This window comes from Thermobia domestica, chromosome 3 (assembly GCF_964235325.1).
Source record: "Thermobia domestica chromosome 3, izTheDome1.hap1.1, whole genome shotgun sequence".
Lineage (NCBI taxonomy): Eukaryota > Metazoa > Arthropoda > Insecta > Zygentoma > Lepismatidae > Thermobia > Thermobia domestica.
Genome location: NC_137456.1, coordinates 100,963,423 through 100,981,767, shown reverse-complemented (window position 1 = coordinate 100,981,767; position 18,345 = coordinate 100,963,423). Strand labels below are relative to the sequence as shown.

Genomic DNA, 18,345 nt, shown 5'->3' with positions numbered 1-18,345 from the left:
TGTGCCCTTGGGGGATAGGAATGCCTCCTCTGGGGCCAGAAAAGGGGCAAATTCAATACATTTAAGCGGTTGTGCAGGTCCTCGCTCACCTGGTCGTATAGCCTGTCCAAGCGTCCCAGAGTCTGCACCTAGGCTCCTGCGCCAGCCCTATCCAACCAACTAAGCATACATAGGGACGACGGATGAACTAATCAATTCGTCACTGTCAGGAAAAATTGTCACAAATTGGGACTTTGATTGCAATTTAGACACAGCTTGCCTAGAAAGTAAGGTTGACCTGATCATCCCATCCCTAGCATCACTGCCACATACTCGAGAGGCTGCTTCAGTGACTAATTTCGCTATCCGTGGCATGGATAGACGGTGGAGGACTATTCTGGCACAGTATTGTCAGAAAGTGAGTTTGTCCATGAGCTATTTGTTTGATACCGTCCTTAGAACTGGTGGTACAGTTATTTAAACATCAGTGCTTTCCCAAAAGATCATTTCAGTGTAGACTTTCGCCTCAAAATTCAGTCTGGGAATGATGTTATATCCAATAGTGTTATGAAGAGTCTCTACTTCGTGTTTTCGAGCACTAAGAATCTTATGTAAATCATCTTGTCGGACAGCAAGTAGACCATCAGTCATCATGGCGAAAAGAACATTCTCTGGGAGTGCGAGAAATACATTCGTCTGAATGGATGAACGGATAACAACCTGGTATTCATTTGGTAAGTATCTAGACCTATGAATGGTCTCAAAGACGTGACGAGGACCATTAGCAATGGAAGACTTGAGGTAAGTATTTCAGGTCTTTACTGTGTTTTCTGAGCTCTTCTGATTATGATGAGGTAAGTCACATTTTATTGGTTTGAATGACACCACTGGAAGCTTTTCACAGTCAGATAGTTTTGAACCTATGGGACCTGTGTGAGAATAGAGGCTTGAATTAGCACCAATATGCGTGAAGAGAGCTCGGAAAGGCAGTTCATTAAAATGCAAGAGACAAATAGCCTGTTAGCTCCTTTAATTTTCGACGAATACCTCCCTTCCAACCAGTGTTAGTGTTTGTTCAATCACACCCAAGAACCTCAACTTCATCAAAGCCACCTTCGATTTGGTTCATGATGTACTCGAAAATAACCGTGGTCTCGTCATGGCTGAGCCAGAGGATGATGTCACGTCACCAACGTATTGAGAATTAGGTTCAGCCACAAGTGATAAGTGCTCTTCTCTAACGATGCCTGCGTGTGTTTTAGTGTCTTCCCTTTGACCATCAAAGTATACGCTTTTAATGGGATCATCATTTCTAGAACTTTCTTTTAAATTCCGAGTAACTTTAATTTTCGCACGCCTTATTTTGCTCCTGTCCACAATTAAAGCAGAGTTATGTTGCTAGATTGTTGAGAAGTTATAATTCCAGCCTTTAAAGCTGCCTGAAGCACAGTTGTTATAATATGTGCCGCAGCACTTTCGCTTACATTGTATCTCTGAGCAATCATAGCAGTTTCAGTCAAATCTAGCTTCGGTTTAGATGTTGTGTCTCTGGGTTTGGTCTCTTCCTCAGAAAAGCTTTCCTCTGCTTTCTCTTCAAGGTCTGCTTCATTGTCACTGAAGTCACTTTTGTGATATAATAAATAATATTGACTTTTTAAAAAAAGAAATAGAGAATTTTCTGTGAAAATAGTGTTTAGCAAACTATTATCTGTAACGGCCAATTCATATAAGCTGAAAGCAATAGTAACCAAATATATGGCGCCCAATTTGAAGCGTATCAGACTCGTTCCTGATAATGACGCTGAGTTACGCAGATCGGGACAGGAGAAGAGCGTTGCAGTATTGTGAGGTGGAGGGGTGGAAGTGTCATGGAGAAAAATAACAATGCTCTGCTACCACTATAAACCACCAGTAGAAGGAAAAGGCAAGGACGAAAATAGCTGTAGAAACTCTTAATTGTACTGAATTTGCCCCCTTTGCCGGCCCCAGAGAGGCACCCCTATCCCACCGCAGGGGCATATAACTGGCATTTTGAGACTTGAATGTCAGTTTTCATAGCATCTGGCATGTGTAAATAAAAAAAAATGTTTACTTTAACATAACTAAAAATAATGAACATTTTTTTTTTTTTTAATTTTCAGTAAAATTTTGAAACTTTGAGGCAATAGTTCTCACAGAAGATATTATCTGATTTGAAAAAAAAATCTATACCTGTTATGTCCGTGTGGGTGGGCCACTTTTGCCAGGTATTACATTTCGTTCCGAAAAAAAAAAAAGTGGCAAAATGACCCACCCTAGTATTACAACCCACCGCCCCCCAGAAATCCATCCTGGATCCGCCCCTGCCTTGTATATTGTTCATTTTAGCTTTGAATATATATTCAGTATGTATTAGTGACACAAATTGACCAAAGCACTAAACCTGTGTAACACGTTAATATGTCTGATAAAAGCCATATTACATTACCGAAATTGATACATAAAAAAAAATGACGTAACAGGCCATTTGAGGACCTAGCGACGAGCACGTGGTGAGCGCGCTGCGTCGCCCTGTCATTAGTCGTCGTGTCGGAGCTTTCTAGATCTAGTTTATGTCCGTCACGTCTTTCATTCCCGTGATTCCCCAATTTGCCTCACGACGCTGGATGGGCGCCGAAAATTAGAAAGTACCGTCCGGGAACGGAACCCGGAACTACGTGGTCGTGAGTCTAACGCTATAACCATTAGACTAGGGTGTCCTGTGAAACTGTTACATAAGTTTCATTAATTTGTATATTTCATGCTTTAATCAGTTTTGTTTTATTAATACCTCATCTCATCTAAAAGTATATATATATATATATATATATATATATATATATATATATATATATATATATATATATATATATATATATATATATATATATATATCATACAATCCAAAGAATGTACTTTTCTTGCAATGTGCTCTTGATAGAATTTAATTTCGTTAGGAACCGTTATATGTTCTTTTGTCTAATGTCGCGATTTTTTACTCCAATGAATTGCGATGAGATAATATAATTTTTACTCATAAATTCTACAAAATTTACGTCTTGAACATTAAGAAATTGGTACTTCTTTTTGCATATGTAACATATAGCATTAGCTCTGATATTGTCAGAAATTATACCACCTCTCTTCCTGCTTTAGTGTGTGGGGGCACCGTGCCTCATTGGTAGAGCGCTTACCTCTAGTGCAGCGTTTCCCAACCTTTTTCAACTTGCGGCACACTACGCTTGTTACTTGGATTCTCGCGGCACACTTATAGATATTATTATTTGTAAATATAAAACACAGAGGTATTTTTTCTGCGATTATTGATCTTCTTCTCACAGAGATGAAAGCTCTATCACTGGTTTTCCTCCATGGTAAATCATTATGTTTATTTTTTATTCTAATTTAAAAATAGAAAAAAAATTGCAATGGAAAATTGGACTCTTTCTTTTCGCTTTCTTTTTTAAAAACTGTATCCAACCTTTTACTAAGAAGGAAGATCACTAAATAACGAACGAACAAACAAATCTCTCTTACTTTTAAAACACAAATGTAGGTAATTTGTCGAAAGGATTGAATGATATTTTAAATTTTCAAGTTACGAAATAGTCTGCAACAACAAAGAAGCAATAATGGTCATAACAATGATAACTATTTTTTTTTTCAACATTACAGTAGAAATGTACAGAACAGTAACCCGGTATGAAACTTAAAATTGTAGATTCATAGTAGAGGTTCATAGTAATGTGAAATACAAATATACATTTTTCCCAACGTTTTGCAATTTGATTGCTATAAAACTAATAATTTTGTTTCGATTCCTCGCGGCACACCAGCGGCCCATTCACTGCACACTAGTGTGCCGCGGCACACCGGTTGGGAAACGCTGCTCTACTGCGTGGGGTCCCTGGTTCGATCTCTGGCCAAGTAAGTTTGTGGTGGACTATATCGTGTCTGTGGGTTTTTTCGGGGTACTCCGTTTTTCTTCCACATTCTCATTCCACCGTTTCTTCCATCATCATTCACTTACCTTGATCATCCGCCTCCCTTAGGCTAACAGGCATAACCGTGGGACGCTAAACTGAAATATTTAATTTTCCTCCTTTAGTGTGACGAAGCATCGGCGAAAGATCTCATCAAGTATTCTTTGCTTTTTCTTATGCACATTTTATTTAGTATCTTTGCAAGTAGACTGTTACCCTTATGCCTGTTATATAGCTACAACCAAAGAGATCCCAGCGTGGCAATACGAAAACAAATTAAAGGTATTCTACATAAAGACTGTCAACACATACTCAAGACATTTATCTCGAATGACTCGTTAACAAACTGCAAAGAGGAGAGACGGGAAGTAAAAACAGAGACGAAAGATCAGTTGTCATTGTCAACCACAGTTTAGGTGTGGTTTTCTGCTCCATGTAGACTTAATGACAGTAAAAAATATTCCATTCTGTAAACGAATTACTTTCCACAAATCAGATAGAAACACTTCAATATGCATACAAGTTAATTTAAATTATTGGCACTTTCATTCATGCGTCATCAGACAGAGAGAGAGAGAAAAAAAAAAGTAGGAAGAAATATTAAAGAGAGATATCCGAGAAACATTAGTGAAATATGATGTATCCCAGTTATATATCTTTTCTTTAACATAGCATGACCTTAAATTCATTAGACAAGCGAAAGTGTCTAATAAATTTGAGTTAAAAAATGAGCTATAACCTGACGCAATTTCGATATAGATCTGTTTCGAAGTGCTGTAGGTTTAAAACTACGAGACCTAGCTGAAGCGGCTGGAAATACAAAGAAATATACGTTCTATCTAAGTATTCATGTTTTCAAACTGTACCACAACAGAACAAAGGATCTTAGAAAAGCGTGTTACGGTATTGCTGAAAATCACTCTCACACTCAGCTCTAAAAATCTATTGTGTAGATACCATACAATTGGTAAACTTGCTGGGCTGGTGCCGGGTGTCAATTCAAACAAAATATTGTAACAAATAGATTTTGACGAATGCTTCATCTAAGAGCAATAGGCTGCCAAAAGTTTGGAAAAAAATAAAAAATAAATTGGTAATACGTGGTTAAAAATCACAAACAATTCCCACCTAGATTATTCAAAAAGCAAATTTAGGATTTGTCTAAAAACTAACAGCAAATACAACAAATATATAATTCAATAATGCAAAGAAATATACAACACAATACGACGAGTAACGCAGTTACACTTTACCCAACTTATTCATGGATTCTGTGCCTAAAAAGAAGAAGAAGAAAAAGATAATTATGGGTGACTTAACATGACGCATATAGCCATCACATGTAATACCTATGTGAAGTGTATTATCTGCTTCGATGTGTTACAAGTTTTAATGTGTTATCCAATTCGGATTTTAGACAAATCCTAGAATTTTCAAGAACTTTCTTTCCGCACATCATTTGTTCTTCTTAATTCGTTTATTCCTGAAGATGGGATCTGCACCGTTCCGAAAGTTAGAAAGTATATAAATTATTCAATGTAAAGCTTGTGAGGCAGGTACTACAGATACTTGCGGGGCCTGGTGGAAGAAGGGTATATCCTACTCTTCTACAGAAATTGCTTTTCATGTATTACATAAAAGCTGGTGCCATCTATTATCTGTGGTTTGAATTTCTTTGTTGTGAAATAAACCAAACCTTGTCTAATTTTCTATCTAAAATTTGTAGAATCATGAATTCTTGCATTTTGTGGTAGAGGTAGGACTTATCCATCAGCGACATAACTGGAGTTCAAGCCTCTTTCTCATTCAAGAGTCATCTTGTTGCTTATCTGCAATCTCAGATTTTGTTGGTTGTTCAGAAGCGTTGGTCAAGTACTAAGGAAACATAGCTGAAATTGGTTATATAATGAATACAATGAATACCATAGAAAATATTGAGTACGTGTATATTTTGCTTTTTTTTTTTTTTTTTTTTTTTTTTAATTTTGAACTCTACAAGAAAACGAAGATCACTATATGCTCCAAAAGTAAGATTGAAACTTCTTTCACAGTGCATATCAAATAACTTCTAGGAAAACAGTTTAGAAAGGCAAATATTTCCCTTGGTTCCTTATTGTAGCTTCATTTCCTTTAGTGAATTACAGGAACATTTCCTTAGGTATTTAGTGTGTAATTCTAAAGAGAAAGAGGCCACTTCTTCCTTTTTCTTTCAGAAAACTTTAACGTTGTATATCTGGGATACGCCCTCTTCCACCAGGTCCTTCAATTTTTATTGTGAGTCCTATAATTAAAAGCTTATTTTTGATAAAATTTACTTCCTAGATACTTATAATATTGCAGTATCTTACCTTACTTGGGGATGAGAGAATATCTCTTCCACGGTAACCATATATTTCATCAATATTGATTTTCCACAATAATCCTTCGATTTCCTGTTCAATCTTCCATTTTCGATAAATACTAATTGTTATCACTATGGCACAAAATAAAGCAACACCCAGAATTCCGGCTGCTATAATGCTGCTCCTGTGTTTATCATCTTTGGGGCAAAGTTCGTGATCGAAACCACAACTTGGTTCAGCTTCGGGTTTGATACGTCCGGGCCATTCAATTTGCTTACTCGGATCATTCAATTTGTATTCCTGAAATTTATAAATAATAGGAAATAGTTATTCAGTTTCAAGATCAGGTTTTACAACATTGTGTACAATGTATAAAGAATATTGGAAACCAAAGAATTTACCTGATAATCATCAAAAAGAAGTCATAGTAAAACACTAAATTTATCATTTGCTATCTTATAAACACTGTAAATAGCTTAGAAGTTATTTAGGTTATAAACAATCTGAAAGCGAACCATGGTAATTAGCGGATGAGAAAAATGATTTAACTTCTATTTACATTATATAATTAATGTCTTTATTCATTGTTTTCCATTCTCTTGTAAAGTTTGTTTATTTCTGAATATAGTTTTATTATGCCTATATATATATTGTGAACCTTTCGATCACGGAAGCAGTTTTATCAATATTACCGGTATCAATATTAGAGGACCTGTATAATATACAGGGTGAACCTTAAAGATGTGCACAAACTCCGAGAGGTGATTCGTGACATCAAAATAAGGCAAAAAGTCCTCTGGCATGTTGTCGAATTCCGCGTCGTGTACGAGTGACAGGGGTATGCCAATTTGGAATCGACAATCCAATCCTGACAATTGGAACGGAACTCAAGCTATCTCTGTCAGCACAATTGTCTAATGTACCATTTTGCTGATGTTCATAACAACCATTAACTAGATTTGATGTCACGAATCACTTCCCACAATTTGTGCATATCTTTCTGTTCCAATTGTCAGGATTCGATTGTTGATTCCAAGTTGGCAGCCCTGTAATTCGTACACGACACGAAATTCAACAACATGCAATGATGTCAGGAATCCCCTCCCAGAGTTAGGGCACGTCTTTCAGGTTCACTCTGTATATATGCTTTCAAATATCTGACTTTCAGTTAAAATGAACATCATTTTTAATACTTTGTTAGACTTTATATTAGATTCGCTATCCCACAAGTATTTATTCAGGGTTTAAACAGGAAAATCAGTGTAATTGTTATATATTTCATGATTTTTATAAAAGTCGATACATGCATAGTATACGCGTATCAAATTACAGTAACTTATGAATAAATCATACTTTGTATACGGTTTTCTCCTACAGTAGTCAAGGAAACTAAACTAACTCAACACATAAAACATTTTTCGCTTTGACACTTTTCTTTACAAAGTACGATTTAAGAAATTTTATGCAGTAGAATCAATTTTTGAAAGTCTGTAAACTTAAACAAATAAATAAATAAATAAATAAATAAATAAAGAAGGAAAAAGAAAAAGAACTAGATTTAAAAAATGCAGATAATATGAATTAGTAGACATAAAAGTACTTACAGGGTAATTTTCACCTTGTTGAAACACACCAACAGCTTCCATATGATAATTACAGGAGAAATCTTTGATTGTTTTCTCGCCTGGTTGTAATGCAAACACACTGAAATTACCTTCTGAATCGCCATTTTTGTCTATTTTAATTTGTGCTCCTGTAATACCTGGAAATAAAAAAAAGAAAAGAAAAGAAAAAATTAAAGATATATTTTACTATCTCTTACTTTCTTGGATTCATAAAGTAGTCGATAATCCTGTTATGATTTAAACTGATATGTAACAGCAAAAATAATGAGTATATTTGCATTCAAAGACATGGAAAAAACCCATGACTCAGGTGCTTGAGCAGCCCCCAGAATTTTTGTGCGGTCCTCAGCACGCACACAAAAAAGAGAGAAGAAAAATAGAAGAAAACGATAAAACAAAAACATAAGGGAATAGAAAGAGGAGATTTCTAATAACACACCGCATTTTTGGTATGATAGTAGGGACCTATATTTTCATAGAGCAAAGAAGGGGAGATATGAAGTTTGTGGAGACTTTATTAGGACGAAAATACGTGAAATTTCGAAATTGTGGCCCTGAGGATTTTTTATATGACATTTTGAACAAACCAAATTTTCTCTATGCTATTTTCAGCTAAAATTTTTTACATTTCTTATATCACAAATGATCAGTGTTCAGAATGGACGAAAATATAGATCGGACGTTACAACCTTAAAACCCTAAAACCTTCCTCCGTACTCTCATTCAAGAATACATATTTTTCACTGTGGAAAAAAAAAACGAAAATAAACACGAAAAAAAAAACATTCAAAATTAGCTAGAACTGCATTTGCACGATGGTCACTTTTCAAAAAATTTCCTCGCTAAGACAGTATTCCATATTCCGAGATCCCCAGTCATGAACTGTGAGAATATCCCCACTGGTTTTCAAAACTCGACATTCTTGGCATGAAATGAATATGATTGTTTCTACCAGGGCCGTAACTTGTGGGGGGGACAAGGGGGCAACTGCCCTCCCCCCAGGGAAGCTCCCTGGCGTTCAAGGGGGGCGGGGCCATTTTAAGACAAATTTTTCTTACTCCATGTACATTACGAACATGAAATTATAAATGAAGCATCAAACAGGTTCAATACATTACATAAACAAAACAGCACACAAAAGGTAAATAAAACAGAAATGAGACGTGGACACATTTCAGTAGAAAATGTCTACTATTAGGGGCCCTAGAAATAATACTTATTCGTATGGCTTTTAGATTTGTCAATATTGTCCCCTTAATTAATTTGTCATGTACGGAACGGGCCCAGAGGTGTAACTAACGGCCCCGCAGACCTTCCTGTACGCAAGGGCCCACATGCTCCGGGGGCCCATACAGAGTGAGAGAAAGATGGAAAGAGGGAGGCCAAGAATTAGAAAAAACAACTTTTTCTAGGGAGCCCAAATACGCGTATTAATGCTTGCCCCCCTTCACCCCTCCCCAGAAAAAAATCTAAGTTACGGCGCTAGTTTCTACAGTCTACTGTAGTTTTCACATATATAAACTATAGTACGGAATGCTTACATCAATACATTTTTTAACACTTAATTTTAGCGTGAAAGACGCGTGTAATGGTAAAATAGCATACTGTTTAAAAAGCATCAATGAATGTAAATAAATCTCAAACTAAAATTGAGGAAACATTCGTGCTAAATAAATTATTATTTAATTAAACAACTTACATTCATTGTAAGATACTTCTTTCAACTTTCATTTGCATTCAAGTGGAATACTTGAATGGCTTAAAATTCCTAGCTTCGAAACTAAATAAAATCAACAAAAACAAATATATTATCAGAATACATAAATCACGTTGACCTAGTAACATACCACATCAATACCTTCCCAGGGATTGCTACACTCCAGGTGATTTTTTTAAAATAAGAAATCTCTGTATTTACAATAATTTTTCATAAATGTACTAAGAGTAGTTGGATAGTTCAACGACCATATCCAGACACATCAGGTAGATAGAATAAATAAGAAAGGTCTTATATTTTACGTTGTGCGGTATTTATAACACATATTAATTGTGTAGTATGGGGCTTGTTACGTTAAAATAGAAAGTGATTACACAGCGGGAAAATATTCAAACTAGTCTATTAATGCAAAAGTAACCAGAATAGAGAGCCATTACGCTGTATTTTTGACACAGTTGAAAAATACAATAATTAATATACGTACGTAAGTAGGTACAAAACGAAAAATAATTTTAGTGATTTAAACCTTGAACTACATTTTTAAGCTTAATTAAATATGGATACTATTGTTCATCGCGAAATTCACCTTACAAAATCCACCACATTAAAACTATAATAAATATTACGCATAAATTGAAAATAAACTCCAATACAAATTTATTTCACTTTAAAATTCAAATATTTATTCAAAAATTAAAATTTTCCATATTTTGAGTAAAAGACTGGTATCTCAATAAGGTTATAGATACGTCTACTATATTATTGTCTCTAAATCTGAGTAGGCATGACATTGTTAGTAAATATTTCTTAAATTAAATTAAATTAAATGTACTAAAACCGTCTGAGGTCCGATCATTCAACGATCAAAATTCAGAATATCAGTAAGAAGAAATATACAAGGTTTTATGCAAATGCAGATACTTTAAAACAGAAAGAGTGATAGAAAAGGTGTCATGATGTGCCCGGATATTGTACTGTATGCTAAGTGAAGAAAATAAACCGCAAAAAAATTGAAATACTTACCTAAAACCGTAGAAGTGAGAAGATTGAAAGTAAGCAGAAGTGGGAGTACATGCTCTATAGCATAGCAGGACTTATGCGCCTGGCTTGATTAGAGTTGGGAATACTCGTATTAAGAGAATACATCATTCAAGATACTTAAGACCGATTGTAGATAAAGAGGAAACATAGGTAGCAAAGTTCGCAATCGAATAAAAACAGAATGGAAAAACTAGAAACAAATATTCGAAGTTCTCTGCGATTTAGAAGATAGCAATTAAACTGAACTGAAGAGTTCATACCACTATAGTAAGACAAGTGAAGATGTGCAATAGGATATACCCCTGAATTCAACAAACTGGAATAAAATGGGAGTGACGTATGTAAAATAACTACAGAAGACAGAACCAGGTATGAACGAATGAAGTTGCAAACCTAAGGAAAACATACACGGAACATAACAAATGTGGTAAGGTTACGTTACAAGAAAGAACGATAACCACTCAACAGAATGCGACGATAACTTTGTGAAAAGAATAGTAATGATAATAGAAATCCGAGTAAAACAAAGAACTGGAAGATCTAAGAAAAGCTGAGGGAGATGATAGGCGTGAACATGAGAAAGAAGAATTTGGAAGTGAAATCGGTGAAAGACAGACTAGTAAATTAAAAGCAGTAACCCCATATGAAAAATTGAAGAAACTGTTAGAAGAAAATAATTCGTATACTTGACTTACTTTAAAATTAGCGTATTTTACTACAGTTAGTGCATTTTGATATAAAACAAAGAAAATACACTAGCAACTATAAAACAGTAAAAATTTAACACTTTTCTGCTGCACTTTATTACTAAATTGGCTCGTTATTGTTATAAATCAAATTCATAAGGTAAGTTCCGCCACAATTGGCAAGAACGTATTTACAGTTATTAATATATAATTTAAATACTGTATATTATGAGTGTACTATGGACACTGGTACATAGTCATATTAAATACAAAAATAAGTAATAAAATAATAAGAATAAATCTTACTCAAATATGTAGAATTTTTAAGTGAATTTATGAGTTTTGTTCCATTCCTGGCTTCCATATCAATGATTTCTTCTGTGATATTGTCCCCATATTCACTTAGAGAAGCATGAAGTGCATTGGCGTAGAGATAAACAGCATCGAATAAATGGGCAGCGTAAATAGTGATATGCTGTAACACAATGAAAAATAATAATAATAATAAAATATTACTATTCAAAGGAAAGAAGTATTGAATTATGACAAATACAACAAATTGAAAGTAACACTTCCGTAAGAATAAAAAAAAAAAATTATACAACTTTTTGACAGTAAATTTAGTCAAAAAAAAAATCGCTAATCGTTCGATATCTACAAAGGTAAGTTGTCCATAGCTGTTTATTTTGAAAGTAACCTTTACAATTTGACTACTCTAATTCGCACATTAAGCATCTTCTTCCATCACGAAACGCATGAACTTATGATTTCTGAATTCGCCACTAACAATTATGGGTAATATTTACTTAGACATCATTGGTAATTATGATTTCAGTGCTCAAGGCACGTTTTGGTTACTTTCTGCCTATGAAGATAAAATACTTTCTTTTCGTCCATCTATCTGTCTGTTAACAAGTAGGAGAGTAAAAACTGGTGAGATAAATGTTATATATTCTATATATATATAAAACATTAAACATTTCTCTCTCTCTCTCTACATATATATATACGAGGAACAATAAAAAAGTTCTCGGAATTTCGTTGTAACTATTTATTACCATGACATAGGTACACATTCATTTCAAAATAGACTTCTTAAAAACAAACAAACAAACAAACCTTTGAGGTCTTTTTCTGATCTTGGGGAAGAGCCAGAAATCCGCTGGTGCTAAATCTGGTGGGTAGGGAGGCTGATAGAGAAAGAGGAATGTTTGTTTTTTGCGAGCCGTTTCGCCACCGTAGAAGACATTCAAACCAACGCGACGGCTGAACTTCGGAACGTATCAAAACAGGACTTTCAGCATTGTTTTCAGCAATGGTAGGAGCGGTGGAACAATTGCGTGTGCTCTCAAGGAGCCTATTTTCAAGTCATGTGTACCTATATTGTGGTAATAAATAGTTACAACGAAATTCCTGGAACTTTTAGCGAGAAAAGTAAATAGATTCAGCGTGTCACGAATACGGTCTACTGTCGCCATCACCTCTCTATTGAAGCCAAAAATGGAGAATACTAGATTCACATACAGCAAAACGTAAGAGATGGCGATATATTTATATTTTTTAATAGATCTACTATCTTAAGCATATTTTCCATCTTTGCCCTTATGCCCATATCCCAGTTTCACAGTGTGAAACGAAACTCACTTATTAATTACTATATACAGGGTGTCCCAGGAGGAAGGGGCAATACTTCGAAAAATGGTAGTGTGGGTGATTCTAAGTATAAAAACAAAAACAAAAAAAAAAAAAAAAAGTTCATATGAACATGGGTCCTAATGTCAACGGTTTGAGATCTACAGATTGTGAACCTTTTTTAAACTTTAAATTGCATATTACTCACTCTGTAGTTATGAAGGTAGCTGAACATAGCGGATTTGAAAGGTGATGGAATGGCCTTTCCAATGTTATGCAACATACGGCAGTGGTGTCTTTGGAAGAGAAATTATTGAGGGATATTTGAGAATCAGTGTTGCCTTCCAATATTTTAAATAACATTAACTTCCCCAAATTTCCCTCAATAGCTTCCCTTCCAAAGATAGCACTGTCACATTTACATACCTTTGGAAAGAACATTCCATCATCTTTCAAATCCGCTATATTTCACCTCTGTAGAATAACAACAGGGTGAGCAATATTCATCATAATGTCAATAATGAAAAAATGGTTGACAACCTGTAGCTCTCAAGCCGTTGACATTAGGACCAATGTTCATATGAACTTTTTTGCTTAGAATCACCCATACTACCATTTCTCAAAGTATTGACCCTTCCTCCTGGGGCACCTTGTATAGGGTGCCATCAAATGGAAAGATTCATTTAAAAATATCCTGACATCCGTGTTATGTGAGATAGTTACTTTGTGTGATACTACTCTGGCGGGGCACCAGTGCATGCGCATTATCGTCCAGGTGGCGAGAAATTGTTGACTAAATACTCCTGGTTTCTTCCCACTGGACTCAACATGACGTTGTGTGACTAAGCAATGAAGGTGCCACTACGAAACAGCGGAGTGGACACGCTTTTTTCTCTGGTCATCTTGAGTGAGATTGTCCATAATAGTCATTGTCACATCACGAAAGCGATTTATCAACTATCCTATCCACTAATCGTCCTTCCATGTGTTTCGTTCAGCAAGAAAACGCGAACATTTGTTTTCTCCAATACGCACTTGCCACCGGATAAAGATTGCACTCTTTTTTAAATGTCCGTTGGACGAGTACCCTCAGCGTACCATGGTCATATTCGTTAGCTGCATCTCTTCTGTTCAGTCACATATCATATTGCATCCGCAGGCAGAAAACAAAAGTGCTTAGTCAAGAGTCCCTCGCAATCTGGATGACAATTAGGAAGTGCTGATGCTCCACCATAGGAATGTCACATTCACAAAATATTTTTTTATGTAACAAGGATGTTGGGATATTTTGAAATGAACCTTTTCATTTATCGCTGTTTATACTTATCAGCATCTGATTAAAAAAAAAAAAAAAAAAAAGTGTTCAGCTCTTTTAAACGTTCTCTCCAGTATACAGTTAAAAAGATATTGAGTTGATTATTCTTGGTTTCACAGAAAATACTGAACATAAAGAACCTAGCCAGTTAAATGAAGTGATCAATCAGGAAAATTGACACATTTTACATTATACTTATCAGCATCTAATAAAAAGTATCCAACTCTTTTAAATGCTGTCTCCAGTATACAGAAAAAAAAAAAGATATTGGGTTGACTATCCTGGTTTTACAGAAAATACTCAATATAACGAACAATAATAGCAGGTAACTCTACCTACATGATTTCAGAAATATAGACCAAATTAAGAACACAAAATTAATTGAAAAAATGGACAATTTAGAATGTTTTACAGCAGTTACTAATTAAGACATACATTTTCTGGAAGTTAAAATGCGTTTAGGCAGAGATTTTAAAGTGATTAATCAGGAAAATTGACCCATTTTACATTATACAATATAATTATTTACTAAAAAAAAAACGTTAAGAATATTGCTGTAACGTTAGCACGAACATAAATGACAAACTACTATAATACATATTCCTGTATATGACTAAGCCCTATGCAACGTAGTAGCTAAAATCTGAGTTACTAGGGAAAAAGACGGAGGGGGGTTGAAATGGAATATTTCCGTAAATCTGCCTTTCGCTTATTCACAGACATATGGAACTTTGAAATAAGAAGTGAAGCTTTCCTCGTGTTGTAATGAATATAGTTGTTCTCGGGCAATTAGTAAGGTAAATTCCACGTCGTCCAACGTTTCGAGAACTGACAACATTGCTTTCAAAACGTCAGACGACGTGAAATTCTCCTGATTGATTTCTCAAGAACAACTATATTCATACGTAACTTTTCGTAAGTCCGCTCCAATGGGTTAAAGAATTAAACTTCGTCTCAAAATACAATTTTAGAAATACATTAAAAATATCTCTCTTCTTGCTTGTTACTATTAATTAAAAGTTGTATTTTTCTTCTTCTTCTTCTTCTTATTATTATTATTATTATTATTATTATTATTATTATTATTATTATTATTATTATTATTATTATTATTATTATTATTATTATGCGTCCACTTTCGCAAAATATTAATGTCCAGATAATAAATGTAGCTACAGTGATATTTATTTAAATATACCGTTTTCTTTTTTTGTGATTTGGACAGTACCGTACCAAAAAAAAAAGTCAAACACAAAATGTATCTTTCAATACTGAAATTACATTCAGAATGAATATGTACCAGTATACCGGGAATTCTTTCTTCTTTCGAATAATTCACGATACACCACTCTAAATTCTCCTGACGTATCTCTCCTAAAGAAATACCTAGGTTTCAACTTATACCTGATTCTGGTTTTCGCTAAACCCTCTTCGATTCTGAGTACGACCTTGTCTCAAAAGTGCTGTGTATAAATTATACGCATTTTGTACACAATTTTAGCTAGGCTACAGTTTAAATATTTCAACTATTTTATTCTAAATCCCCCCTTCTAAAATTTCAATAGCTTGCTTTGCTAAAATTTCAAGGACTCACTATTCGTTGTGCACCTCAAAAATTTAGAGAGTAGCCAAGATCAAAATATTATACATATCTTTATAGTTAGATATATGTATATACAAACACTAATCAATTTAATGGAAACACGTGAGATGTCTCGTTTACAACGGTTACGCGGTGACCCACAGTACCGGCTGGTTGGTAGAGGTATGTTAGGGCAAACTAAGTACTACGTGAGAAGCAGTAGTACGACAGTGTACAATGAACTGAGCAGACGGTGATAGCGTAAAATGAGTGACTTCTCTGATTTCCAAGGACAGTAAATTATTTGAAAAAATTTGGTTATGTGGTGTAGCGCAATAAAAGTGGCAATTATGTTGGTTGTGTGGCATGGAACAGTGTCCAAGATTATGATGGTCAACAAAACTCAGGGCAAAAACACATCGGCGAAGAGGAACAGTGGTCGAAAGGAACTTTTCAGTGACAGGTTCCGCCGAGCGTTAAAGAATATTGTCATTTAGAACCGTCGTGTGACTGAGGATCAAGTGAGGGACGAACTCAAGCAGTACCTTCCACAGACTGTATCGACACTCAAAGTCCACCTCAAGTTACAAGACTTGGATATACTGAGTCGGGATATAGGGCGAAATCGCGCTTTAGCACGACACCACTGATGCCGCGAACATGCAATATGAACCGCTGATGACTGAAAATGTGTGATATGGTCGAAGAGTCATCGTTCTCCTTATTTCAAATCACCAACACTAAAGAAGCGTAACGGATACTACGTTTTGTGCATAACGGGCACTAAAGAAGCGTATGATACACAGTATCCCCGCCCAAAGGTGAAACATGGCGACGGCTGTATGATGCTGTGGGCCGCAACATCCTGGGTTCTTAGTGGATTCTGTGCTTAAACTTCTGGCCGCATCACTGCTCGTGATTATATCGCAGTTTTAGGAGACCATTTGCATCTTATCGTCCAGATGTTGTTTCTGGGTTATAATGCGATCTTCCAGTACAATAATGTGCTAATCATACAGCTGGAACTGTTGTGATGTGGTTTGAAGAACATCGGGATGTAGTTAAACACCTACCCTGACTTGCCTAACCCACGGGTCTGAACGTAATTGAACATATGTGGTTCATTCTGGAGATACGAATTCGGCGCAGAGTTCAGTTTCCGTCCTCTCTCACGGATCTCAGTAGTGCACTGCACGAGAAATAGTGGAATATTCCACTTAATAACATTCACAACATCTATGTCTTCATTTCACGTCGCAAAAGTGCTATTCTTAAGACAGAAGGTAGTCCAATATTAATCTGGGAGGTTGCATTTTTTCCAGGTTTTTTTTTTTTTTTCATTAAATTAATCAGTATCTTCAGTAGCGTGCTGTGAAGGTGAGCGGGGCGACGGCCCTGGGCTCCGAAGTAAGGGGGCGCAAAATTCGGGAGAAAGAAAAAGGAAAAAGATAGAAAAAAATACTTGGAATATGTATGGGGACTCAATGCCGTCGCATACTCTCGCCCAGGGCACTGATTTTCCACGGCACGGCATTGAGTATCTTTACATATAAATTTACCAAATCTAAATAAAGGGTTCAATAAAGAACACTGTGAATTCTGATTAGATGGAAAAGAAGTAATAAAAAAACAGAACTACAGACAATGCAAAACCACGCTCAGGAATTCTAACTATTATTCTGCTTAGATGTTTCTGTAATTTCTGAATTTCCTTTAAACTTTCAAGCTTTCGACTCTCTCCTGGAGTCTTGGTCACGCAGGTTGAAAACAGGAAGAAAAAGAATAGAAACATCAAGGAATAAAAATGGAACGAACTTACCAAGGAAGAGCTGTGTTGTACGGAAACACGTTGTCAAGTACGTTAGTGATCAAAGGATGAAGAGGATGCAAACTAAAATATGAGTCACGAAGTCAATTTGTGCGCCTTTCTTGCTTCTTGTTGGAAGGTTGCCAAGTTATGTTATGTTATTATTTTTATTGTCATACCAATGCACAGTAGTCCAGACACCCTCCAAATCTGGCCAAAACCTCAAAATTCGAAATTATCAGAAATATGAGGGACCTTACAGATTTAATAAGGAAAGACGTAAGGTGTGCAGAAATAGGTTTCCGTGCAGCTTGTAAGGGTTAGGCTTACAGTTAGTACCACTGTGAAAGATTAAAGTCGTGGAAGAAGGGCATGTATCCACCCGGTAGCGGGCGAAAAGTTCATGATCTAAAAACAAAATAATGTTTCGTTGTTAGGCGTCAATAATGATTGTGCAGAACATTGTTATACATTCATCGTTCCCGACACATACGTAGAACTCTAATATGATTTCATGTACCAGTCAATATGTGGATAAATAAAATTAGATCAAAAAACAAAATTCGTATACTTGATATTGAATTTCATGTAGAGTTTTATTTTGAGTCCAGCCGAGTC

General features: G+C 35.5%; 1 protein-coding gene across 2 annotated transcripts in view; it reads right to left on the bottom strand.

Moving 5' to 3' along the window:
• Positions 1-18,345, bottom strand: part of LOC145680629 (receptor-type guanylate cyclase Gyc76C-like) — a 777,573-nt gene that overhangs the window by 30,852 nt on the left and 728,376 nt on the right. For both annotated transcript variants that reach the window (XM_081751318.1, XM_081751319.1), the window contains exons 7-9: positions 11,698-11,866; positions 7,927-8,084; positions 6,329-6,622 (exon numbers count right to left, since the gene is read on the bottom strand). In XM_081751318.1, the coding sequence (XP_081607444.1) occupies positions 6,329-6,622; positions 7,927-8,084; positions 11,698-11,866 (621 nt within the window). The remainder of the gene's footprint in view (positions 1-6,328; positions 6,623-7,926; positions 8,085-11,697; positions 11,867-18,345) is intronic.